The 27,994-nt window shown below is 42.9% G+C and overlaps 1 protein-coding gene across 1 annotated transcript in view; it reads right to left on the reverse strand.

Moving 5' to 3' along the window:
* Positions 1-27,994, reverse strand: part of LOC126209851 (cytochrome P450 4C1-like) — a 75,507-nt gene that overhangs the window by 25,781 nt on the left and 21,732 nt on the right. The window contains exons 4-5 of the mRNA XM_049938979.1: positions 11,665-11,922; positions 1,195-1,404 (exon numbers count right to left, since the gene is read on the reverse strand). Of these exons, the coding sequence (XP_049794936.1) occupies positions 1,195-1,404; positions 11,665-11,922 (468 nt within the window). The remainder of the gene's footprint in view (positions 1-1,194; positions 1,405-11,664; positions 11,923-27,994) is intronic.

The following is a 27,994-nucleotide window of genomic DNA, read 5'->3' on the forward strand; positions in this document are numbered from 1 at the left end:
ACAGTGGCAGTGGGAAAGAGACGGAAAAGTAATAAATACCGGATGATGGTAGACAGCAGTTGTGATGCAGAAAGAGCGAAGGAGACAAAGGCACTGTGAGGGAAAGAGAGGGGCAAAGTGGCAGTGGAATGTGGTTGACAGGGACAAAACAGTGTTAGGAAAAGAAAAGAATGAATGGCAGAGGGGCAAAATTGGGGGGGGGGGGGGGGATAAAGAGGAAGAGAGAGTGGAAGTGGGTGAGAGCCAGTGTTGAGGAGAAACAGAGTATATGACAATGGCGACGAAGAAGAGAGAGATAGTCACGGTGAGGAGAGACAGCAGCAGTAGGAAACAAAGAAAGAGATATAAGCAGTAAAAGAGAGCAAGAGGGAGATAGTAAAATTAAGAAGAGACTGTTGTACTAGCACAAAATGAACGGGACAGTGGCTGCGAAAAGGGGAGACAATGACAGAGAGATACAAAGAGATAATGACAATAAGTTGAGCTGAATGAGTTAAGGAGAACGGACAAGTGGAAAAGGATGGGTATAACCGACTTACAGCGATGGACTCATGTATGAGTTACAGTTAGGGGAGCTTGTGGGAGTCTGAGGAGAGCTGGATGTTAAAAAAAGTACGAATATATTCGCGTGATGAAAGTAGCTGGTACTCGACTTTTGAGTCAGAATCTTTTAAAAAAATGGGAACATATTCGCATTTTTTGTGCTCCAATAGGAGAATTTTTCCACTCGCGAAAATTTGCCTGTTATGTGATGAACTTTACAGAGTTTGATAAATATTGCGTTGTTGTTCCATGGTGTTACACTTCATTGCTATCAGAGTCATTATTTATAAAATAAAGTTATTATTTATAAAATCCTAGGCACCCATGGCATGTTAAAAGTGGCGGTGACAGCAATTTACATTTGTTTGTGGTTGGGGAGGGATGGGTAAGGGCCTGTATCAAATTATGTTCCAGCCCCATCATAAAAAAGAAATCTAGACAAGCACCTGCTGTCCCCAGTTCATTACTGAGCTCACAGATCAGGTGTGAACACAGGACCATTGTAAGGTGTTGTTTTGCGATATTCCTGCGATATCCAGTGTGAATCGATCTCAACATGTGAAATCGCTGTGGCGATTTTCCATGAGGACCACACTGTATAGAGGGCAAGTGTGAAATAATTCTGACACGCCAGCAGTGGTGCTTCCTCACCTTGATGACCCGGTCGAGCACCTGCAGCTTCGCAAGGTCCTGTGGAGTAGCTGGCCTGTGGCAGTTCTCGCCCTCGCCCCCCTCGCCGAACACGGCGTCGAGTTCGGCGTGCACCGCCTGCTGCCACTCGGGGTGCAGAGCCAGAAGCGCCAGGGTGAAGCTGATGGTATTTGCTGTTGTCTCGTTGCCAGCTGAGATTAGTGTGTACACCTGTGCAAGGGGACCACCGTTAAACATACTGCTTTCCACACATCAAGGGAAAATCACAAAAATTGTAATTTATTATTTACATTTCTCCTGGCAGGATAAGGGACGTGGGCAGTAGCATAAGGTGGATTGATAAACATGAAAACAACGTCTTCTGGAGTTATTATTTATTTGACGACTGGTGGTTCCATGATAGTTTATTTTATGACAGTTAGCTTACATTGGGCAGTATTTGCTACTATTGTTGAAGTTACCAAACATCAAACAACTCCATGAATCAATTCCAAGTCGAATAAATGCTTGCATATAGGCCAGATGTGGACCACCATGTTATTGACTTGCTCACTTTGTGAAGCTCTTGAATAAATCATCCAATTTTTCGGAGATTTTAATGATTTGATTTTCTCTACGTGTACATCACATCTATCGATTTCTGTCCCATTCAGATAATTCATTCATGGCGAGTCTTTTTTCTTCTTTTTTTAGAGTGTATGATGAGCAAAGCAAGGAGAACTTGAAAACCAGTAGCACAGGCAAAGAGGGCATTCCAAGCCAAAATAAGATTTTCTAGTGCCAAAAATTGGTCTTAATGTGACGAAGAAATTTCCAAAAACGTGCACCTGGAGCAAAGCATTGAAAGGAAGTAAATCAGGGTCTGTGAAGGTAACACAGAAAGAAAATGAAGTGCTTGAGATGAGATGCTATAGAAGAGTACTGAAATTAGATTTTAGATAAAATAAGAAAGGAGGTGCTGTTTTGCAGAGTTGGTGAGGATAGATATACATGGATAACGTTAAGTAGGGGATCAGGATGATAAAACAATTTTTAAGACAATAGGGAATAAGATACATGGTAATGGAGGGAGCTGTAGAGGGTAAAACGCAAGGGGAAGGCGGGGATTGGAATATATCCAAGAAATAATTAAGGATATTGAGTGCCAATGCTGCTGTGAGATGAAGAGGCCGTAACATGAGAGGAATTTGCCTTAGGCCGCATCAAACCAGTCAGATGACTGATGATTCAGCAAGACAGTCTAAGTGTGATCAAGTGCTTGATTATGAACTTTTGTTACTAAATTTTATTTTTTCTCTGTTTCTGTCACAGTTTCAGTCAGAATTTTTTTAATTTCTGGTAACCAGTTTCAGATTAAATTGTCCATTCTCAGACTTTAGCCTTGATTGTAAACGTCAACATACATTCCCACCATTGCACACGTATGCAGTAGCCATTACTGGCATTGTTATATATGTATAAAATAGTAATACTAGTACAAGATTCAAAAACTTCACAAAGACCAGAAGGACAGTTCACTCCTACTGCAGACAGTTGGAGGGAGTTTTCGTTTCTGATTTTTGTGAAGTTTTTAGATCTTGCACAAGCATTACTATTTTATAAATATACAGGGTGGTCGGAAGCAATCTGGAAAGCTTTTACATGCGTTAGAGGGAAGGTTGTGCTGAGCAATAATTACTAACAAGAAGAATCGACACACTGCGCTGTATTCGAGTTCTTTAGCATAAGTTAATCAGGTAGACGCAGATGCAAATTCAAGCACTTAAACGAGATAAAATGTGGTAACGGACAGACATCTGTGGGTCTGTCAGTTAGCAATTGATGAAATGTTTATTACCAGTTAAAATATTTCTTTTTCATATTTAAGCCAAGTGAGAGAGAGCTCCATTTCTTTGGTTTGAGAAAACCAAACGAAGAAAATGTTTGGTGGGACTGCCTCTGGCAGACTGCTTGAATTTGCATGTGCACTGACTGACTAGCTAACTTCAAAGCCAAATAACTCAGAAACAGCACAACTTACCAAATTTTTTCTTAACAGTTATTTCTCAACACAACCTCTCTTGCAACATTCTTAAAAGCATTTCAGATTCTTTCTGACCATCGTGTATAAGAATAACTGTTAGGGCTAGTGCATATAAGTGCACTGGAGGAAATGTATGTTAACGTCTACAACAAAGGCTACAGTTTGAGAATGGACAAAGTCGTTCAAAACTAATCACCACAAATAAATTATTTTTTTTAATGCAGCTGTGATAGAAACTGGGAAAAAATACATTCTAAGACAGAAAAAAAGTTCTCCACGAAGGAGGTATGCAAATTGGTCACAAACTTATATTCATTCAGGTTTCAACAGAAAATGCAAAATGGCCGATGGATGAGTTTGTGACACTGCAGTGTAATATCACCACACAGCTGGCAAGGGTAGTAAACAGCGGACATGTCGATATCAGGGCATAAATTGTCTGTGCACTGAGCTGGACAGTAACCATGTCTCGCAGACAGGTGCATGGCCAACTTGCTCAAATGTCAGCATTTGAGAGAGGAATCGTAGTTATGGCTGAAGAAGCCAGTTGGAGTAATTGGCGAATCGCTCGGTATTTGAATGACACAGATGTCACTGTTCGACAATGTTCGCCAGAATGCGCGACCCGTGGCTGAACACAGCATCAAAAAGGAAGAAGTCGACCTAGAGATACGATACAACGTGAGAACTGAGCAATGGTCAGAGAGGCATTCAGAGCCCTGGATTCATCATTATCATCGATCCGACATGTAACTGGTGCTTCATTGACCACAAGTGGCATTAACAGGCGGCTCGCAGAAAGGGGGCTTGGCTCACAGGGCCCCTTGCGGCTACTACCATTGACCTCTACACCAATAAGCCCCGGTTCTAGATGCTTCAGTCTGGAACTGCGCGACTGCTAAGGTCGCAGGTTCGAATCCTGCCTCAGGCATGGATGTGTGTGATGTTCTCAGGTTAGTTAGGTTTAAGTAGTTCTAAGTTGTAGGGCACTGATGACCTCAGATGTTAAGTCCTATAGTGCTCAGAGCCATCTGAACCAACAAGCCCATTTACAGAGGTGCTGGGCACATTCAGCCTGGAATCTCATTGATCAGAGTAGAATTGTCTTCAATGATGATTCGTGCTTTGAACTGAGTCTCGATGACCAGTGCAGACATATCTGGAAACGTCTTAGACAGAAATGGGATACCAGTATAACTGTCGTCCGCCACACAGTCCAACAACTAGGAGCGACCATCTGGGGTGCCGTTTCATTTCCTTGCAGGGCCTCTTTGGTTGCCATCAGTGGTACCCTTACAGCACACCGGTACAGCGACGATATTATAGGCCCCCTTTTCTTGGCCTTCATGGTAGACCATCCTGGACGTACATCAACGCAAGATAATGCCAGCCCACATACAGCGAGAGTTTCTTCTGCTTGTCTTTATGCTTTACAAACCATACCTTGGCCAGCAAGGTTGCCATATCTCTCCCAAACTGAGAACATTTATATTATTATGTGTATGGCCCTCCAACCGCCTCGGGATTTTGCGGACTTAACTCTCCAGTTGGACAGAATCTGACATGATATTCCTCAGGATGACATCAGGCAATGCTATTAATTAATGGGAAACTGAATAACAGCTTGCATGAGAACCAGAAGTGGACCAACGATTTACTGACATGCTGACCTTGTGCAGCGCATTCTCTTGAATAAATATTGCAGCTTTTCTAAATTTGCAATCTTTTTATTGCCTTCACATGTACATTATGTCTACCAATTTCCATCCTATTTGGATAATTCCTCTGCTGTATGTCGTTCTTTGTCTTAGAGTGTATTTTTACTGACGCTCTTATAATAACCATTACCTAGAAAACAATTCAGTTCTTTAAAGCAAGCAAAGCAATGTTCTGGGTTCTGAACCAGATGGTCTAATCGGGACCGATCGGCCGCCATGTCATCCTATGCCTATGGTGTCACTGGATGCGGTATGGAGGGGTGCAGGGTCAGCACACTGTTGTCCCGTCTGCTGCTGGCTTTTTAGACCTTGGAACCACTATTTACCATTCAAGTCGCTCCTCAGTTGGTATTACGAGGCTGAGTGCATCCCATTTCAGCCTACCCATAAAGGAAAAATCCTTTTCAGTACAGCGAATCGAATTGGGATTCTCTACATTGCACTCTCACTTCGTGCAAATGGCTCTGAGCACAATGGCACTTAACATCTGAGGTCATCAGTCCCCTAGAACTTGTTGTTGTTGTGGTCTTCAGTCCTGAGACTGGTTTGATGCAGCTCTCCATGCTACTCTATCCCGTGCAAGCTTCTTCATCTCCCAGTACCTACTGCAGCCTACATCCTTCTGAATCTGCTTAGTGTATTCATCTCTTGGTCTCCCTCTACGATTTTTACCCTCCACGCTGCCCTCCAATGCTAAATTTGTGATCACTTGATGCCTCAAAACATGTCCTACCAACCGATCCCTTCTTCTAGTCAAGTTGTGCCACAAACTTCTCTTCTCCCCAATCCTATTCAATACCTCCTCATTCGTTGCGTGATCTACCCACCTTATCTTCAGCATTCTTCTGTAGCACCACATTTCAAAATCTTCTATTCTCTTCTTGTCCAAACTATTTATCGTCCACGTTTCACTTCCATACATGGCTACACTCCATACAAATACTTTCAGAAACGACTTCCTGACACTTAAATCTATACTCGATGTTAACAAATTTCTCTTCTTCAGAAACGATTTCCTTGCCATTGCCAGTCTACATTATATCCTCTCTACTTCGACCATCATCAGTTATTTTACTCCCTAAATAGCAAAACTCCTTTACTACTTTAACTGTCTCATTTCCTAATCAAATTCCCTCAGCATCACCCGATTTAATTTGACTACATTCCATTATCCTCGTTTTGCTTTTGTTGATGTTCATCTTATATCCTCCTTTCAAGACACTGTCCATTCCGTTCAACTGCTCTTCCAAGTCCTTTGCTGTCTCTGACAGAATTACAATGTCGTCGGCGAACCTCAAAGTTTTTACTTCTTCTCCATGAATTTTAATACCTACTCCGAATTTTTCTTTTGTTTCCTTTACTGCTTGCTCAATATACAGATTGAATAACATCGGGGAGACGCTACAACCCTGTCTCACTCCTTTCCCAACCACTGCTTCCCTTTCATGCCCCTCGACTCTTATAACTGCCATCTGGTTTCTGTACAAATTGTAAATAGCCTTTCGCTCCCTGTATTTTACCCCTGCCACCTTCAGAATTTGAAAGAGAGTATTCCAGTTAACATTGTCAAAAGCTTTCTCTAAGTCTACAAATGCTAGAAACGTAGGTTTGCCTTTTCTTAATCTTTCTTCTAAGATAAGTCGTAAGGTTAGTATTGTCTCACGTGTTCCAACATTTCTACGGAATCCAAACTGATCTTCCCCGAGGTCCGCTTCTATCAGTTTATCCTTCGTCTGTAAAGAACTTAGAACTACTTAAACCTAACTAACCTAAGGACATCACACACATCCATGCCGGAGGCAGGATTCGAACCTGTGACCATAGTAGTCGTGCGGTTCAGGACTGAAGCGCCTAGAAACGCTCGGCCACCGCGGCCGGCCGTACTCACACATGTTGACCACTGAGCTACAGAGACGGGCTTGTGTTCATTAAGCACTCTACTCCTGTTCATTTGCACAGAATATTGGTTTCTCACCTGCCAACCATATTACACTGATTTTTTTCACCTAGGTTGTTTATTGCTGTTTATGCCATTCACCACAACCTTGTATCCAAGCCTCTTGATCCTGGTATATATCATGTTCCACTTGATTTTTCCATTCTGAACAGCTTATTCCTCCTTCTCTCTAGCATGGAAGTTGGCGACATAGACCTTTTTATAGCTACCATTCACCCCCTTATTTTGTCATATGTCCATAGCATTTCAAAAGCTGTTTTTCCTCTTCTTCGGTAATATATGTAGGAGTTTGCATTGCTTCCTGATTCCTTCATTTGGGTCCTTCTGTCGCCTTGAGACTACAAAAATGGTTCAAATGGCTCTGAGCACTATGGGACTTAACTACTATGGTCATTAGTCCCCTACAACTTAGAGCTACTTAAACCTAACTAACCTAAGGACATCACACAACACCCAGTCATCACGAGGCAGAGAAATGAGACTACAACTTCTCTAAAAATACATTTGCATGGCGACAGGTCTTCTTTTGTCTCTTTTCGTTGTTTCCCAGGATTTCGCTCCTACAAACGAATGGTGTGTGTTACCGATTCATAAAGCATTTTCTTGTGTTTTTCTTAATTTGATCCGACCAAAGCTTATTGAAGGCTGGTTTGACTTGAGTTGTCCTCTGCCTTATTTCTTGTTTACTAGAAGTCTGGTCTCAGACTATGACTCAAAGATATTTATAATTTTGGCTTGCCTCAATTGCTTTTCTATCTATGATAGTGTCATGTTGTTTACTTCTTATAGACAATTTTGTCTCAGAAAAATTATTGTTTGTCTGGCAATATTTAATGTTTCACCTAGTTTCTTCGTCACAAAGGGGAGAGTACGCTTTTCAGACTTTCCCATCTAGCAGGTCATAGACGTTTAATACATTTTCTTATTCCATTTTGAAAAGACGGCATTCACTTTTTATGTGCTGCAGCCTTTTTCTGAAATCACAAAAATTACTCCCAAAAATTAAGGTTTTCCAAATGTGAAAACGTGTTTCAAGGTATAACATGTCCGTCCCCGGTAGGTGAGTGATCACTGCGACAGAATGTCAATCCTAAGAGCCCGGGTTAAATTCCTGGCCTTGGTCGGAGATTTTCTCCTCTCAGGGACTGGGTGTTGTGTTGTCCTAATCATCATCATTTCATACCCATCGACGCGCGAGTCGCCGAAGTGGCGTCAAATCGAAAGACGTGCACCCGGCAAATGGTCTGCCTGACGGGAGACCCTAGTCACACGACATTTACATTTAAGGTATAACATGGTCATGTACCTAGGAACAAATATTCGACAGAATCGGAAAAATTTTGCCAGAACTGTATTTAATAGCCTACCTGTCACATTATTACTCTGTTACACACCAATAATTAGTAAGTGAAGTCATATTAATCAGAACGATAATCAACAACCATCTACGATTTAAATACATTTGAAAATAGAAACTATTGGCAACCGAGACAAATTTCCATTTTCGAAACGGATAAAATTGTTATGGCATTAGAGCAACTCAATGCATTTGCAAGAATCACGAGCTCCATGTTCCAAGGTAGAAGATGCCGCGAGATTGAAGAAATATGGCTTAACCGCACATACAGTGAGGTGACAAACGATATGCACAAGTACACAAAGTATAAAAGGACAATGCATCGACGGAAATGTTATTTGATTCGGTTGATTCATGTGAAAAGGTTTCTGACCTGATTATGGCTGCCCCGTGGGAATTTACTGACTTTGGAGGCAAAATGGTATTTGTAGCTATACACAAGGGGCACTTCATGTCGGAAATCGTGAGGGAATTCAATATTCCGAGATCCAGACTGTCGCGAGTGTGCCGAGAATACCAGATTTCATTTATTATCTCTCACCACGGAGAACGCAGTGGCCGATGGCTTTCACTTACCGACCGAGAGCAGTGGCGTTTGCGTAGAGATAAGCAATGCTGCTTGAAGTAACCACGTAAATCAGTGTGGGACTTACGAGGAACGTATCCGTTAGGTCAGGGCTTAACAACTGGCCGGTTTTGAGCGCGAGTACTCGCGTTTTCTCAGGCACGTGCTCGCGAGCAGCTGCAAGGTCGCGGTGTACGGAGGGAGGGGAGGGAGGGGAAATGCGCGCGCACGTTTGAATAGGGCCGCAGCGTGCCTATTGAATTCGCGCCGACTCTGTAACGTTTAAAGTACTACGATCAGCTCTTAACAGTCACTTCACTGGTTAAGAATCATGTGAAGTCGCCGTTGTGCAACCCCAACCATGCTTTCGCAGTTCAACCCCCATTGGGAGGAATTTTATCTGTTTACTGAAAATGATGGTGTTGCAAAATGTTTAGTATGTCACAAAACGGTTAATTCTTTTACGAAATTTAATTTGCAGCGACATTATATGTCGTACCACGCGAAAGACTACGGATGTGGAAAATGTGATTGACCAGACCGTGCACAGGAAGTTATTAAACATAAAAGGAAGCTATCCGAAGAAGATCTGGACGACGAAGAAAAATCAACTGAGGCAGCTCTCAGAGTGGGTTACAAAATTGCTTTGCTTTTAGCAAAATCCCTGCGCCCCTTAACTGATGGCGATTTAATAAAAGAATGTTTGGTAGTTCCAGCAGAACATTTGTGTCCATCTCAAGTTGAACAGTTTCGGATTTTGCCATTATCTAACATGACCATTATGCGTCGCGTACAGGACATGGCAGACGACGTCCAGAGCCAGCTTGCAAATATCTGTTAAGATTTTATGGCGTATTCTCCAGCTCTGGACGAAAGTGTTGATATCACTGGAACAGCGCAGCTTGCCATATTTATTAGAGGTGTTAACAGAGACCTTCAGGTGAGGGAGGAACTCCTCGATGTAGTAGCCATGAAGAACACTACAACCGGAGGTGATATTTTAAGTAGTGTTGAAGAAAGTGTTGAAAATATTGGATTGTCTTGGAATTCTTTAGTTTCAGTGTCTACAGATGGTAGAGGCATACACTAAGCCAATAAAATTATGTGGCACGTGTACATTCTCCTTTATTTGTTTCATTTGTCGCAGTAATAATTCGTGAGTGATATCCCTGCAGCTGGCCGCGGATTTACATCGACTGGCGGCAGCTGTTGTGTACCCCACGTGACTCTCCCCACTCTCCGCCCTGGTCCGGTAGTGGGGGTAGCGTGCTCGCGCTGCTCCGTGCTCGTGCCTTGCTGCTCACAGCTTGCTCCGCGAGCACGTATGTTGTGAAGCCCTGCGTTAGGTCAATGCCACGGAATTTGGCATTAATGGGATATGGCACGAAACGACCGACGCGAGTGCTGTTGCTATGCCCACGACACCACATGCACCTTCTTTCCTGGGCTTGTGATCATATCGGTTGCACCCTAGACAATTGGGAAACTGTAGCCTGGTCATATGAGTGCCGATTTCCGTCAGTAAGAGCTGATGGTTGGGTTCGAGTGTGGCGCAGTACCCACGGAGCCACGGACCCAAGTTGTCAACAAGGCACTGTGCAAGCTGTTAGTGGCTGCGTAAGGATGTGGGCTGTGTTTACATGGAATCGACTGGGTCCCCTGGTCCAACTGAACCAATCGTTGACTTGAAATGGTTATGTTCGGCTCCTCGGAGACCATTTTCAGCCATTCATGGACTTCATGTTCCGAAACAACAATCAAATTCTACGAGAAAGTCCAACAATTGTAACAAAAGACGAATATAACGTCGTCAACCAGCCATATAAGTGAAATGAAGTTTTATGTACAAGAACACTCCAATTAAGATGGAGGCAACTGCATTCTGGAGGTCCCAGCAAGATATTCAAGAGCGGAAGTCTCTTTAGAAATGTCGACGACTATCACGAAACGCTTTTCTAAACACAATCTGAAGTACTGTTCAGCCATCCAGTCTCAGATGACAGGAAGAAAGGTGTTGATAATTTACTGTAAACTATTTTCGGAGATTACTGGTAAAATCGGGAGAGGATTAAGTTGATATAGATCCTTTATTCACGATATATCCATGTTGTTCACACACAAAGACTGAAGAAACTGCTTGTGTTTTTTTAGAAGCTTCTGGTTTATATTTTCAAGTGGAATAGTTACCCCAAAGAATCATTCCAGTAATAGGTAATGTCATCATTACACCGCTGTATTCTGTTGTGGTGATATGAAATGTTTTGAACAAACGTGGAATAACAGTGAAATCAAAAGTTTGTAAAACACTGAATATCAATGTTCCAGTTGCCAATTTTTCGATAATATTAAATACTAAATTGTACCAAACACGTAATATGCTGTAATACGAGAAGCATTATACAATAAGATGTAAGTTAAACATTCAAAGCGGAACATGTCCAAATGGTTTGTGCAAATGAGAACATGTCCATATTTACATGTACTTTCTAAAGGAATACTTTCATTGTAGATTTGATCTACATATATGAACTATACTTCGGTACAAAAGTAGGTGTTTGCATTGAAATATATTATTTTCATTCATAGGTATACATGAAATAAATATTATGTTGATTGTAAAAAAACTGTGTTTGGTGGCTATCTTCGTCCTTGTGTGTTAAATGCTCATATAGAAATTGAAACATCAGTGGTGAGGATGAGAAACCCTGGCTTACACCTTTCCTGATTTTTGGCCTCTTAGTTTACTTCTAATAGTACTGATAATTATTACCCAATAAGAATAGGAATCAGATAAAGGCTCCACCGAACACAGGCCCACTGAGGCTGAGAACATGTTGCAAGACAGCTCACCTCATCGCAGACCTCCTCATTGGTAAGAAGTCCGCCACCCGAGGAGAGGACCATGTCCAGGAAAGCTAGCCGGCGCTTCTTGTCAGGGGTCGGCTGGCTCTGGTCGGCTGCGACGCCATTGCGCAGTTGACGCCTCTTGAGAGCCACCACACGGTCGCCATACTGCCGCAGTGTTGCCACCACACGCCGTGTCTCCCTGCCTGTGCGCGTTAGTCGTGTCAGCCATTTCACCCGCAACCAGGGCCGCACTGTCAGTTCCTGACAAATTCCATCATAATGTCATCATTGCTGCTCCCACTTCCTCACTCATTCACTCACTCATGTACTTAGACTCCACTACATTAATCACTACTAGCAATTAAAATGGCAACCAAGATCAGAACTGGCATTAAGTGTACTACATGCTTAAACATGCAAATGTTTAGCATTTCAGTGCAAGTGCAGAAAGTAGATAGTAGTAATGCCCTCTTCATTCTCTATACAAGAAAAGATAACACAGTGGATACCTCATTCAAAAATTTCATTTGAATGTCTCTACATTTGCATCTATATCTGTATTCTGCGAATGACTGTGAAGTGCATGACAGAAAGAAAATCTAATTGTGTTTTTAACGATTTTTCCCATTCCTTTCACCTACGGAGAGTGGGAAAGAATGTCTGTTGTTGAAATGCCATTGGCTATACTGTAACTGATCCCTACAGGAGCGCTGTGTAGGGGGTTGTGGTATCTTCCTAGAGTCATCATTCAAAGCCTGTTCTTAAAACTTTGTTAGAAGACATTCTCAGAATACAATATTACAGGAAACAGGACGACATCCACTTACAGGCATTGCAATAAATCAGTGGTGAAGTTTCAAATTTGGACTCAAAACTGGATGCTACATTTCTCTAGAATGGTTGCTGTAACCACTTCAGCCATCCAGACACACTTACTGTGTATCCCATATTCTCAACCTGTCATGCACAAGTAGCTCCCCATCCATTAGCCCCACTGATCATAGCATTGATAAGTTCTCCAGGGGTTCATAATATATGATGCATCTGCACTGAAAGTATGGAGAGTCATCCTTACTCATATACATATTGATATGTGCTGTCTGCTCTACTGGACACGTCCAAGAGAACAGGTATCACGTATCTCCTTTGCACACTGTTCGCAGTTTCCCTAGTATTCTACTAACAAAATGATTTCTGCCACCTGCTTTATCTACAAATGAGTCTATGTGATTCATCCATTTCATATCCTTACAAAGTGTTACAACCAGATATGTTCTTGAGTTGATCGTTTCCAGTTGTGATACAATGACATTATACTCATGAGAAACTTATTTTTTATTTTTGTGAAGTGCACAATTTTACGTTTCTGTCTATTTAAGGTTACCAGTATTTACGCCACTTTCAAATCTTTTCAAGATCTAACTGATCATTTGTGCAACTTCTTTCAGACTGTACTTCATTGTCGATAACTGCATCATCTTTGAAAAGCCTGGGGCTAATATTTATTTCATTTACATGCTAATTAAAATACAACATGAATAGCAAGGGCCGCAACACACTTCCATGAAGCACACCTGACTTTTCTTCTACGTCTGTCGATGGCTCTACATTCGAGACAACTTGCTGCGTACTTCCTACCACTGAGTCAAATGCTTTTTGGAAATTGAGAAACACTGCATGCACCTGCCTGCCTTTAACTTTGCCTTCAGCAGACCACCAGTCAAACACATGCATAACCACTTTTTGCACAATGGGCCACTGCGAGACATGCAGTTTTAGAGTCAATGAGGTTGCAGAAGGTACTGACAGTGAGTGGAGCCATGCTGACTCCAGTGACTTGGCCATCTGTGCTAGGTCTCTCAGTTGAGGATCCACAGCATGAACAGATAGACAGAGGTGGTTTCACAGAGTCTTGATTGGGTTTACATCCAGGAGGTACGATGGCCTGGGGAGTACAGTAAACTTATCCTTGCACTTTACGAACCATGTACATACACTTCAAGCCGTGTGGTATGTTGCCTTATCCTGCTAGCAGATGCCATCGTGCAGAGGAAAGAGAAACTGTATGTGAGGGTGGACATGGTCCCCAAGGACAGATGCATACTTGTATTGATCTGCTGTGTCTTCCTGAATGACGAGATCACCTGGGAATGCCACACAAACAGTCCTCAGACTACAATGCTATGACGATTGTTGCAGGATGTTTGCTTTGAGACATTTCACTCTTTACACGTCGATGGCAAGCTGTCTCATGGCGCATACTATGGGATTCATAAGAAAAAGCTGCCTGTCGCCACAAAAGGAATGTACATTTGTGGTAGTCTCACGCTAATTCCAGCCTTCATCGCGGATGAACAGCATTTAGCATGGGTGCATGAAGCAGGTGACTGCCAAGGAGCCCCATATGCAGCAATGTTCGCCGGCTGTCATTGAGGAGACACAGTTGATAATCCATTGGTTCATCTGGGCTGTCAGTCACTCAACTGTTGCATGTGTTCTTACCTGTATACATCTCTGCAGCCGTCATTCACCACTGTCATCTGTGGCCTGTGGTGCACTGCAATTGCCTCAGCGCCAGTTTTGGATAGCGCCATTTTGTCATGCACAGTATACCTTAACCACAATGGCACGTGAACAGTTCACAAACTGAGCTGTTTCGAAAATGCTCCATCCTTGGTCCAAAAGTCAATGATCATGCCTTTTGGATTTCAGACGAAGCACTCCTTTTCTGCATTATGACAACGACTGCACTGTTTTGCATGTCACCCAACACACTTTATATACCCTCCATGGCTAGTGCTGTCACCAGCCGGCTGTGAGAGGTTATTGTACATCGACGTGAAACATAACCAGTGGTCCCTTTAACATGACCGGACAATGTAGAATAGAAGGATTCAGGAGGGCCACACTGAACAGCATGCAGAATGTCAATGTATCCACATGAATAGAGACCAAGAGGACAGACATATTGTCCGCTTGGATCCTACTGCCATATCTTTTATCTTAAGTTAGGAAATAAGTACAGCCAGTAGAGTTGCTGCTTCCTTAAACGTGACAGTGGAGAAGGTCATACCTTCACCAGTGCTCCCTTCAACAAAAATGGATACAGGAGTGGCACAGTGTCATCATTTAGGATGAGTCCTGTTCCTGCATAAAGCATCACAATGGATATATCTGTCTTATCTGTACGTGGAGACTGTGAGGAGGACAAACGTTTCCAGCTGGCATTAATCAATATCGTACAGACCCAGCACCTGGGACAACGTGGTCTGTCACTGGGAGTACAACAGGACCAACAATGGTTCACATAGCCACCAGTTTGAAAAGTAGCCAGTGTATTACTGATGTACCGTATCTTCGATATCTCTGTGACCTTATTTTCCAACAGTGTAATACAAGACCACATGTAGTTCTTGCTGTCCTGATTCACCCAGATACGAGGGCAGTTCAATAAGTAATACAACACATTTTTTTTCTCGGCCAATTATGGTTGAAAAACCGGAAATTTCTTGTGGAATATTTTCAAACATTCCCGCTTCGTCTCGTATAGTTTCATTGACCTCCGACAGGTGGCAGCCATGTACGGAGCTGTTAAAATGGCGTCTGTAACGGATGTGCGTTGCAAACAACGGGCAGTGATCGAGTTTCTTTTGGCGGAAAACCAGGGCATCTCAGATATTCATAGGCGTTTGCAGAATATCTACGGTGATCTGGCAGTGGACAAAAGCACGTTGAGTCGTTGGGCAAAGCGTGTGTCATCATCGCTGCAAGGTCAAGCAAGACTGTCTGATCTCCCGCGTGAGGGCCGGCCGTGCACAGCTGTGACTCCTGCAATGGCGGAGCGTGCGAACACACTCGTTCGAGATGATCGACGGATCACCATCAAACAACTCAGTGCTCAACTTGACATCTCTGTTGGTAGTGCTGTCACAATTGTTCACCAGTTGGGATATTCAAAGGTTTGTTCCCGCTGGGTCCCTCGTTGTCTAACCGAACACCATAAAGAGCAAAGGAGAACCATCTGTGCGGAATTGCTTGCTCGTCATGTGGCTGAGGGTGACAATTTCTTGTCAAAGATTGTTACAGGCGATGAAACATGGGTTCATCACTTCGAACCTGAAACAAAACGGCAATCAATGGAGTGGCGCCTCACCCACTCCCCTACCATGAAAAAGTTTAAAGCCATACCCTCAGCCAGTAAAGTCATGGTTACAGTCTTCTGGGACGCTGAAGGGGTTATTCTGTTCGATGTCCTTCCCCATGGTCAAACGATCAACTCTGAAGTGTATTGTGCTACTCTTCAGAAATTGAAGAAACGACTTCAGCGTGTTCGTAGGCACAAAAATCTGAACGAACTTCTCCTTCTTCATGACAACGCAAGACCTCACACAAGTCTTCGCACCCGAGAGGAGCTCACAAAACTTCAGTGGACTGTTCTTCCTCATGCACCCTACAGCCCCGATCTCACACCGTTGGATTTCCATATGTTTGGCCCAATGAAGGACGCAATCCGTGGGACGCACTACGCGGATGATGAAGAAGTTATTGATGCAGTACGACGTTGGCTCCGACATCGACCAGTGGAATGGTACCGTGCAGGCATACAGGCCCTCATTTCAAGGTGGCGTAAGGCCGTAACATTGAATGGAGATTACGTTGAAAAATAGTGTTGTGTAGCTAAAAGATTGGGGAATAACCTGGTGTATTTCAATGCTGAATAAAACAACCCCTGTTTCAGAAAAAAAATGTGTTGCATTACTTATTGAACTGCCCTTGTACATAGGGTGTGGCCAATTCTCTAGATCTCTCACCCATTGAAAATATCCGATTTTGTAACGCGAGAGACCGGCACACAAACACTCACCAGGCACTGCGACTGATGAACCGTAGTGTAGAGTTGGAGTGGTATGGAATCATGTACCCGTATCTTGTGATCAAAGCTCAGTTTCACTCAGTGCCCAGCCAGCTTACAGTTATTGTTGTTTTCAGAGGTGATAGGTTTGTGAAACGAATTTCACATTCTGTATACACCCAAATCACCTACAAATTAATTATGTATTCTTCCATCCATACTTCATACACTTTTTATTCTTATTCTTCTCCCTTCACCTCTTCCAGTCAACAAGATTCAGCCACCTCTTCCTTGGTCTTCCTCTCTGTCTCTCGGTTTCTAGTCAATAGTTCGTTTCGAAAGTCTGTTTTCATGCATTCCATCTACTTGTTCGCACCGTGTGTTTATGCTCAGATATTTTTGCGACACCGTGCCTCAGCGTGTAAAAAGGACACCGTTATAGAATCGCTTTGTTGTTCGTGTGACTGTCTGATTATCTGTCTGACTATCTGTCTGTCTGTCTGTCCGACTGTTAAGACCCCTTCATCTCTGGAACGTATCACGTTCCAATTCATGTCACTTATTAAGATCTAGGTCCATGGGCATTGTATAAATTCTAAGCTTCTAAGTCAATGCAGTGGAAAGATATAGCCATTTATGCTACTTATTTTGATATTCAAAAACTCTCATCAAAACCTGTAGGATGCTTCCCGTTGAACAAGAATCATGAAATTTGGCAAGAAGGAAGATTTTCTTGTACAAGTAAAGAAAAAATCCGGTAACTGTTAATTTGTAACTATATAACATGTAAATATTTTTTTGTCATTTTATCCGTCTGGCTGTGTGCCTGCCCTTCTGTTAAGACCCTTCCCCTCTGTATCATTTTGGTGTATTAAGTTCAGATTTATGTAAGATACTATGGTTCATGGTTCCTTGCCGATTTAAGAATTTTAAGCTTCTAAGTGAATGCAGTCAAAAGATACTGCCATTTAGGTAACATATTTTGATAGTAAGAAAAGGCAAACCTACGTTTCTAGCATTTGTAGACTTAGAGAAAGCTTTTGACAATGTTAACTTGAATACTCTCTTTCAAATTCTGAAGGTGGCAGGGGTAAAATACAGGGAGCGAAAGGCTATTTACAATTTGTACAGAAACCAGATGGCAGTTATAAGACTCGAGGGGCATGAAAGGGAAGCAGTGATTGGGAAAGGAGTGAGACAGGGTTGCAGCCTCTCCCCGATGTTATTCAATCTTTATATTGAGCAAGCAGTAAAGGAAACAAAAGAAAAATTCGGAGTAGGTATTAAAATTCATGGAGAAGAAGTAAAAACTTTGAGGTTCGCCGATGACATTGTAATTCTGTCAGAGACAGCGAAGGACTTGGAAGAGCAGTTGAACGGAATGGTCAGTGTCTTGAAAGGAGGATATAAGATGAACATCAACAAAAGCAAAACGAGGATAATGGAATGTAGTCAAATTAAATCGGGTGATGCTGAGGGAATTAGATTAGGAAATGACACACTTAAAGTAGTAAAGGAGTTTTGCTATTTGGGGAGCAAAATAACTGATGATGGTCGAGGTAGAGAGGATATAAAATGTAGACTGGCAATGGCAAGGAAAGCGTTTCTGAAGAAGAGAAATTTGTTGACATCGAGTATCGATTTAAGTGTCAGGAAGTCGTTTCTGAAAGTATTTGTATGGAGTGTAGCCATGTATGGAAGTAAAACATGGACGATAACTAGTTTGGACAAGAAGAGAATAGAAGGTTTCGAAATGTGGTGCTACAGAAGAATGCTGAAGATAAGGTGGGTAGATCACGTAACTAATGGGGAGGTATTGAATAGGATTGGGGAGAAGAGAAGTTTGTGTGGTGTCACCGCTAGACACCACACTTGCTAGGTGGTAACTTAAATCGGCCGCGGTCCTTAGTACATGTCGGACCCGCGTGTCGCCACTGTGTAATTGCAAACCTAGCGCCACCACATGGCAGGTCACAAGACACGGAATAGACCTCGCCCCAGTTGTACGGACGACATTGCTTGCGACTAGACCTACCAAGTCTTCCTCTCATTTGCCGAGAGACAGATTGAATAGCCTTCAGCTTAGTCGATAGCTACTACCTAGCAAGGCGCCATTTGTATCAGTGCTTATAGCTTACTAATATTCAAGAGAGATGTATTCCAACAAGAGAATTAAAGATAAGTATTAAAACGCTACGTACTTTTCTTCTTATTCATTAATAAGTCTCATGTTCCAGAACTTCAAGCCCGTCTGCGTTAGTTTAGCGTGCACCTAGCTACCTCATTGTGTCTATGCTGTATGAACTAGACACAACAGTTTGTGGCACAACTTGGCTAGAAGAAGGGATCGGTTGGTAGGACATGTTCTGAGGCATCAAGGGATCACCAGTTTAGTATTGGAGGGCAGCGTGGAGGGTAAGAATCGTAGAGGGAGACCAAGAGATCAATACACTAAGCAGATTCAGAAGGATGTAGCTTGCAGTAGGTACTGGGAGATGAAGAAGCTTGCATAAAGTAGCATGGAGAGCTGCATCAAACCAGTCTCAGGACTGAAGACCACAACAACAACAACATTTTGATAGTCGAAAACTCCCTCATCGAAACTTCTGGATACTTCCTGTTGACGTAAAATCATGAAATCTGTGCAGGAAACAAGGGTTCACGGTACAAGTAAAGGACAATTGTTAATGTGTATTTAAATAACCAGAAAAAATATTTTTGTTCATTTTTTTAATCGTCTGTCTCTCTCTAGTCTGCTAACATCCTTTTCCTCTGGAATAGGTTGGCGTATCGAGTTCAAATTTGTCGCATATTAAGGTCCTTGGTCCGACGGCGGTGTGAAAAAATTTAAGCTTCTAAGTCAAGACATCAAAAGGTACTGCTCTTTATGTGACATATTCTGATACCTGAAAACTCACTCATCAAAATCTATTGGACACTTCCCGTTGACCTAAACCTTCATCTCAGGTAACTACCTCATTACCAAGTGCACTGGCATCTTGTAGTTTTTGAGTGTTAACCCAGGTTTCAGATCCACAGAGCACAGTCTGCACTTCCATGAATTTGTAGAACTTTTTTGCGCACTTCTAATTGTTCCATTGACCGAATGAAATTTTAGGATCCTGTTATCTCTTTCATTGTCGAAATTTCACTCGAAAACCATTACAATTGCTACACCACGAAGATGGCGTGCCACAGACACGAAATTTAACCGACAGGAAGAAGATGCTCAGATATGCAAATGATTAGCTTCTCAGAGCATTCACACAAGGTTGGCGCCGGTGGCGACACCTACAACGTGCTGACATGAGGAAAGTTTCCAACCGATTTCTCATACACAAACAGCAGTTGACCGGCGTTGCCTGGTGAAACGTAGTTGTGATGCCTCGTGTAAGGAGGAGAAATTCGTACCTTCACGTTTCCGACTTTGATAAAGGTCGGATTGTAGCATATAGCGATTGCGGTTTATCATATCGCGACAATGCTGCTCGCGTTGGTCGAGATCCAATGACTGTTAGCAGAACATGGAATCGGTGGGTTCAGAAGGGTAATACGGAACGCCGTGCTGGATCCCAATGGCCTCGTATCACTAGCAGTCGAGATAACAGACATCTTATCCGCATGACTGTAACGGATCGTGCAGCCACGTCTCGATCCCTGAGTCAACAGACGGGGACGTTTGCAAGACAACAACCATCTGCACGAACAGTTCGACATGTTTGCACCAGCAGGGACTATCAGCTGGGATACCATGGCTGTGGTTACCCTTGACGCTGCATCACAGACAGGAGCGCCTGCGATGGTGTACTCGATGACGAACCTGGGTGCACGAATGGCAAAGCGTCATTTTTTTTCGGATGAATCTACGTTCTGTTTACAGCATCATGATGTTCGCATCCGTGTTTGGCGACATCGCGGTGAACGCACGTTGGAAGCGTGTGTTCGTTATCGCCATACTGGCGTTATCACCCGGCGTGATGGTATGGGGTGCCATTAGTTACACGTCTCGGTCACCTGTTGTTCGCATTGACGGCACTTTGAACAGTGGACGTTACATTTCATATGTGTTACGACCCGTGGCTCTACCCTCCATTCGATCCCTGCGAAACCCTACATTTCAGCAGGATAATTCATGACTGCATGTTGCAGGTCCTGTACGGGCCTTTCTGGATACAGAAAATGTTCGACTGCTGCCATGGCCAGCACATTCTCCAGACCTTCCACTAATTGAAAACGTCTGGTCAATTGTGGCCGAGCAACTGGCTCGTCACAATACACCATTCACTACTCTTGATGAAATGTGGTATCTTGTCGAAGCTGCATGGACCGCTGTACCTGTACACGCCATTCAAGCTCTGTTCAATAGCCAGGCGTATCAAGGTCGTTATTACGGCCAGAGGTGGTCGTAGTGGGTACTGATTTCTCAGGATCTGTGCAACCAAATTGCGTGAAAATGTAATCACATGTCAGTTCTAGCCACGCGGTTTGGGGCGCCTTGCCACGGTTCGCGCGACTCCCCCCGTCAGAGGTTCGAGTCCTCTTTTGGGCTTGGGTGTGTGTGTGTTTTCCATAGCGTAAGTTAGTTTAAGTTAGATTAAGTTGTGTGTAAGCCTAGGAACCGATGACCTCAGCAGTTTGGTCTCCTGCTCCGCCAAGAGGACACCCCATTGTGTGGTACTTTTGGCGTCCAGGTCACTGTGCGCCACGTTTTATTGGATTGCGTTTTATTTTCTGACCAGCGGGCCGCGGCTGACTCGTCGGCGGATCTGCCATCTCTTTTAGGAAATACCCAAGCGAATGTGGTTAAAGTTTTAGAGTTCTGTGACTTGTCCAGTGTTTTTACCAATATTTTATGGAGAGGGTCTTAATTTGTTCACTGGGTGACTTGCCTCCCCATATTTTACGTAAGTGGCCAGCCAGTGACAAGTTCCTGTGGCATCCTTGACGCTCCTTTCTCGCTTTCCTTACGTTTCATTTTCTTATACAGCATTTCTCATCTTCCCCCGTTTTCTTTGCGTGTATGGTTTCATTTTAGTAAATTTGTTCACATTCGTTTCTTTTAATGTGTGTCAGGGCGCTGATGACATCAACGTTTAGCGCTCGTAATCCCGAACACACACATACACCATAGGACTTATCACAAATTTCCGCTTTACTTACAAGGGGACCCTCCATACTGTAAATCACGAATTTTGATGCGCTTCAAATATGTTGTAGTAGAGGCACTTACCCTGAGTACCTGGCTATCCGGTTTTTTAGCGACGGGCCTTGTTTTTTGAGAAAATCGATTTTGAAGTTCATTACGTGCTGTCTATATTCATAACATTACATACATTTCGAGTAAGTCGGCGTAGCACAGTGGCAAAGGATCTGGGCTGGAGGTAGTGTGTTCGAATCCTGCTAGTGTACTTTTCTTTTTTTTTAATCGATCTAATTTTTCAATTCTGTTTCAAAGAATATCAACAAACAGTGTAAGGTGTGCGAAGTTGTAAAGATGTATTCAGTTATTATTTTTTTCAAATAGTCATTCCATTGTAGTTCGCATCATATTCTCTCAATTCATCTTCTTCGTTGAACTCTATCAATTCACCATCAATAATGATATATCTTTCGACCAAGAGATTGCGATACATATCTCATCTCCAATTGCAGCGGAATTGGCAGAGATCACGCTAGGCGGTGTATTACTTACGAGATTCAAATCGCGGAGTAGATTTTCGGCGTATTTAATGGCATTTGTGATTTCGCCTTTTGATTCTTCGTTCGACTCTACTTGTGGATCTTCTTCTGGGTGCACTACACTCGGTTCTTCCATTTCACAGAATTTTTCTAACACACGGCACTAGAGACGCTTTGCGAGCAACTGACGCTGTAATTAGATGCGAACGTAAAAGTATGCAACTCGCATCTTCATTGGCCTAGGAGCTGGTGTTCCCGTTACGGCTAACGGTATTCACGGAAGAGGGGACGATAATGGGCAGAGATCGATTTCAGGTAATACAAGAAGCCACCGTAGTACGAAAATTTGGAACTCCAACTGCGAACCACAAAGGGAACGAATATTTGAAAAAATTAATAACTCAATACATCTTTATAATTTGGCACATCTTACACTGTTTGTTGATATTCTTTGAAATAAAACTGAAAAATTCGGTCGATTTTGAAAAAAAAAAGTACACCAGCAGGGTTCGAACACAGTACCTCCAACGCAATGGGCCTGAACTTTTACCGCTGCGCTACGCTGACTTGCTGCAATTATTAGTTATGTAACGAATATACAAAGCATGTACTGAACTTCAAAATCGATTTTCTCAAAAACCAAGGCCCGTCGCTAAAACACCGGATAGACAGGTACTCAGGGTAAGTGTCTCTACAACATATTTGAAGCGCATCAAAATCCTTGATTTACAGTATGGTGGCTCCCCTTGTAAGAAAAAATTTCTAGTGTGATGAACGGCAGCTAGCTCTGAATGTGGAATAATGTAAGTAAACGCGCATGGGTAGGAATATCAAGCCTGTTATGTTCTGATACAGTATTGTTAGTGTGGTGTCACCGCCAGACACCACACTTGCTAGGTGGTAGCTTAAATCGGCCGCGGTCCATTAGTACATGTCGGACCCGCGTGTCGCCACTGTCAGGATCGCAGACCGAGCGCCACCACAAGGCAGGCCTCGAGAGACGGACTAGCACTCGCCCCAGTTGTACGACGACGTTGCTAGCGACTACACTGACGAAGCCTTTCTCTCATTTGCCGAGAGACAGTTAGAATAGCCTTCAGCTAAGTTAATGGCTACGACCTAGCAAGGCGCCATTTGTACCATTGCATGTATCTCAAGATAGTCTCACTTGTATCATCAAGAATGCTGTATACCAAAGGACGATATAAAAGTATATGGGCGTAACGTTGCAGAGCGATATGAAATGGAACGAGCATGGAACTGTGGTAGGGAAGGTGAGTGGTCGACTTTGGTTTATTGGGAGAATTCTCGGAAAGACTGGTTCACCTGTAAAGGTGACCGCACATAGGACGCTGGTGTGAGCTGTTCTTGAGTACTGCTCGAGTGTTTTGGATCCGTGCCAGGTCGGACTGAAGGAAAACATCCAAGCAATTCAGAAGTGGGCTGCTAGATTTGTTACCTGTAACACGTACGTGTTACGGAGATGATCCGGAAACTCAAACGGGAATCCATGGAAGGAAGGCAACGTTCTTTTGAAGAAACACTACTGACAAGGGAACCTCCCCATCGCACCCCCCTCAGATTTAGTTATAAGTTGGCACAGTGGATAGGCCTTGAAAAACTGAACACAGATCAATTGAGAAAACAGGAAAAAGTTGTGTGGAACTGTGAAAAAATAAGCAAAATATACAAACTGAGTAGTTCATGGGAAGATATGCAACATCAAGGACACTGTGATTGCAGGAGTGCCGTGGTCTCGTGGTAACGTGGGCAGCTGCGGAATGAAGGGTCCCTGGTTCAAATCTTCCGTCGAGTGAAAAATTAAACTTTTTATTTTCAGTTTATGTGACAAGCTCTTATGTTTTCATCACTTTTTTGGGAGTGGTTATCACATCCACAAGAAAACCTAAATCGGGCAAGGTAGAAGAATCTTTTTACCCATTCGCCAAGTGTACAAGTTCGGTGGGTCGACAACATATTCCTGTCATGTGACGCACATGCCGTCACCAGTGTCGTATAGAATATGTGTTTTCCTGTGGAGGAATCGGTTGACCTATGACCTTGCGATCAAATGTTTTCGGTTCCCATTGGAGAGGCACGTCCTTTCGCCTACTAATCGCACGGTTTTGCGATGCGGTCGCAAAACACAGACACTAAACTTATTACAGTGAACAGAGACGTCAATGAACGAACGGACAGACAATAACTGTGCAAAAATAAAGAAAGTAAAATTTTCACTCGAGAGAAGGCTTGAACCAAAGACCTCTCGTTCAGCAGCTGCTCACGCTACCACGGGACCACGGCGCTCCTGAGTTTATGTTCTCCATGATGTTGCCTATGTCGTCCATGGACTACTTAGTTTGTATATTTTGCTTATTTTTTCACAGTTCCACACAACTTCTTCCTGTTTTCTCAATTGATCTGTGTTCAGTTTATCAAGGCCTATCCACTGTGCCAACTTATAACTAAATCTGAGGGGGGTGCGATGGGGAGGTTCCCTTGTGAGAAAATTTAGAGAACCGGCATTTGAAGCTGTCTGCCAAACGATTCTACTGCCGCCAATATAGATTGCGGGTAAGGACCGCGAAGGTAAGATAGAGGCTCATGGCGAGGCATATAGACAGCCGTTCTTCCCTTGCTCGATCTGTGGGTGGAACAGGACAGGAAACGACTACTAGTGGTACAGGGTACCCTTCGCGACGCGGGGACAATTATTGAACTATGTGAAATAAAATCGTCATAACTTGTGAAAGATTTGCATTAGTACGTTTAAACTGCGCGACTGGCCGCGGGGCACGATGGTTTCGTTTAGTGACGAAGCCCACATTCATTTGGATGTGTTCGTCGATAGGCAAAATCGGCGCATTTGGGGGACTGAGAATCCGCATTTCTCGATCGAGAAACCTCTTGACCCTCAACGGGTACTGTACGGTGTGCAGTGTCCAGTCACAGAATAACTGGTGCGACATTCGTTGATGGCACGGTGACGACCAGTGACTAGGTCAAAGTTCTGGAGGGTGCTTTCGTGCCCCTTACCCAAAGTGACACTGATGTGGTTCATGCAAGCACCACCCCATCAAAGCACGAGTGTTTTTGATGTCCTGCAGGAGCATTTTTGGGACCGCATTCTGGATCTGGGGTACACAGAGTCCATAGCCACGGGCCTCGACTGGTCAACACATTCTCCTGATCTGAACACATGCGAGTCCTATTTGTGGGGCTACCGTATATTAAAGACAAAGTGTAAGCAATAACCCAAAGCCACTGCTGATCTGAAAACACAGGAATTTCTTTAAAGTCAGTAACACCATTAGACTGTTGTTTATTTACAGTGTTACATTTACACTTACACAATTATAATTTCGGCATCAAAGCGCCATTATCAAGTGTTTTCTGAAAGTAAGTTAGACAATAACAGTGAAATACATAACAAGTGAAATAATCGAATAACAATCCATATTTGTAATGCTTACTTACAAGTGTAATGCCTGGGATGGCATACCGTCTTATTAAAATACACTATCAGACACATTGCCTAAGAGTCGATGTTTCTGGCAGAGAGTACTGCTTTCTTTCATTACTGTGTACACCATCTTGAGTGAATGACAGCTGGCTAAGTGTCAAATTGTCTTGGTCAAAGAAATTCCTTTTACAAGCAAGTGACCTTTTTTAGTCTTTGGACTCAGTGTCCGGTAGGATAGGAAAGGTTAGGAGAAATTTAGTTTCCTTGGTAGTTGTTATATCTCTGCAGTACCTGTTTATCTTAGTATACAATGAAGTTGCCTACTCATAAACATAAACAGTAACAAACCTCTCGATAATATTCGCTGCAGCCATAAATATAGAAATCCAGGTAGTCATTGACGTTGTTTAAAGTACATTTTAGAAGGTACACATATAGCTTTGTACGTGAAATTAACACATGGCCAACTCTAAGATGTGTAATTTTGCTTCAATCCAGAATTAATACAATAAAGTGCAATTACTTATTCACTCACTCATTAATTAACCAGTGAGGTTTGAAGCGATATTTATGATGTACGTATTATCAGGCATGTAAATCCTGTTATATGTGTTGGAATATTACTTAGGCATAAGTGCAAATAACACAGATATGTGAAACATTGTTTAAAGAAATATATTTTGACTGTGGCCCTACATTAAGAAAAAATTATCAACCATTCAGGAATTCATGGACAGCTTCGATGTTCCGACATTCCAGTGGGCCATGCAGCATTTCGCTATTCGTCTGCGCCACATCATCGCCAATGATGGCAGGCATATATAGCATGTCACAGCCTAAATCCGAATATCTGTAGTGATGTTTACATGTTGAATAAAGTGTGTGCACGCCGTGGTTTGTAACTAATTTCCTTTTTTTTCATATAGTTCAATAATTGTCACCCTGTATGTAGATGTAGCCATCCATATCCGAGGCAAGTTTGTGTTTCGTAACAAAGAGTTTTTACAGGACTGAGTTGTTATCCCAATGCCCAACCCTCCTCCTTTATCTGGGCTTGGGACTGGCAGTGGCTGCTGCAAGGCAACTGACCCCAGGCGGAGTAGAGATGGACGGTAACTTCAATTGTCTTGCATATGCAGATGACATAGTAGTACTAAGTGAATCAAAGCATCAGTTGAAAGGTTTGTACCAGAAAATCGACAATTATACACAGAAGGCAGGGCTCAAAGTGAATCGAGACAAAACAGACTTCATGCAATTAAGAAGATGACAAGAGCTGGAAGAATTTCTTGAGATAGATGGCAAGAGGTTGTAAGTAGGCTGTTTAGGTTTTTATATTGGTAACGCCACGTAGCGCTCTGTATGAAAATCACTGGCTGTGCTGTGTGCAGTCTGTGGATGGGTGGCATTGTTGGAATATTCGCTATTGTAGTGGTGGGCAGCTGGATGTGAACAGCGCGTAGTGTTGCACAGTTGGAGGTGAAAATGGCTCTGAGCACTATGGGACTCAACTGCTGAGGTCATTAGTCCCCTAGAACTTAGAACTAGTTAAACCTAACTAACCTAAGGACATCACACACATCCATGCCCGAGGCAGGATTCGAACCTGCGACCGTAGCGGTCTCGCGGTTCCAGACTGCAGCGCCAGAACCGCGCGGCCACTTCGGCCGGCAGTTGGAGGTGAGCCGCCAGCAGAGGTGGATGTGTAGAGAGAGATGCCAGAGTTTCGAGACCGGATGATCTGGACGTGTGTCCATCAGAGACAGTAAATTTGTAAGACTGGATGTCATGAACTGATGTCATGAACTGATATATATATATATATATATATATATATATATATATATATATATATATATATAATGACTTTTGAATATAATTAAGGTAAATACATTGTTTGTTCTCTATCAAAATCTTTCATTTGCTAACTATGCCTATCAGTAGTTAGTGACTTCAGTAGTTAGAATCTTTTATTTAGCTGGCAGTATTGGCGCTCGCTGTATTGCAGTAGTTCGAGTAACGAAGATTTTTGTGAGATAAGTGATTTGTGAAAGGTATAGTTTAATGTTAGTCAGGGCCATTCTTTTGTAGGTATTATTGAAAGTCAGATTGCGTTGCGCTAAAAATATTGTATGTCAGTTTTGTGTTGATCAGAATAGGTAAAGAGCGAAATGTCTGAGTACGTTCAGTTCTGCTCAGCTGTTTGAAAATCAAATAATGTAAGAGGTTTATCAGCACAGTAATTCATAAATTTTTCTAAGGGGACGTTTCAAGGTTCAAGAGAGTACACCAGTTCAAACACTTAGGATCTCGGTTTACCACGGAGAGCAACATAAAAA

The sequence above is a fragment of the Schistocerca nitens genome, chromosome 10, assembly GCF_023898315.1.
Source record: "Schistocerca nitens isolate TAMUIC-IGC-003100 chromosome 10, iqSchNite1.1, whole genome shotgun sequence".
NCBI lineage: Eukaryota > Metazoa > Arthropoda > Insecta > Orthoptera > Acrididae > Schistocerca > Schistocerca nitens.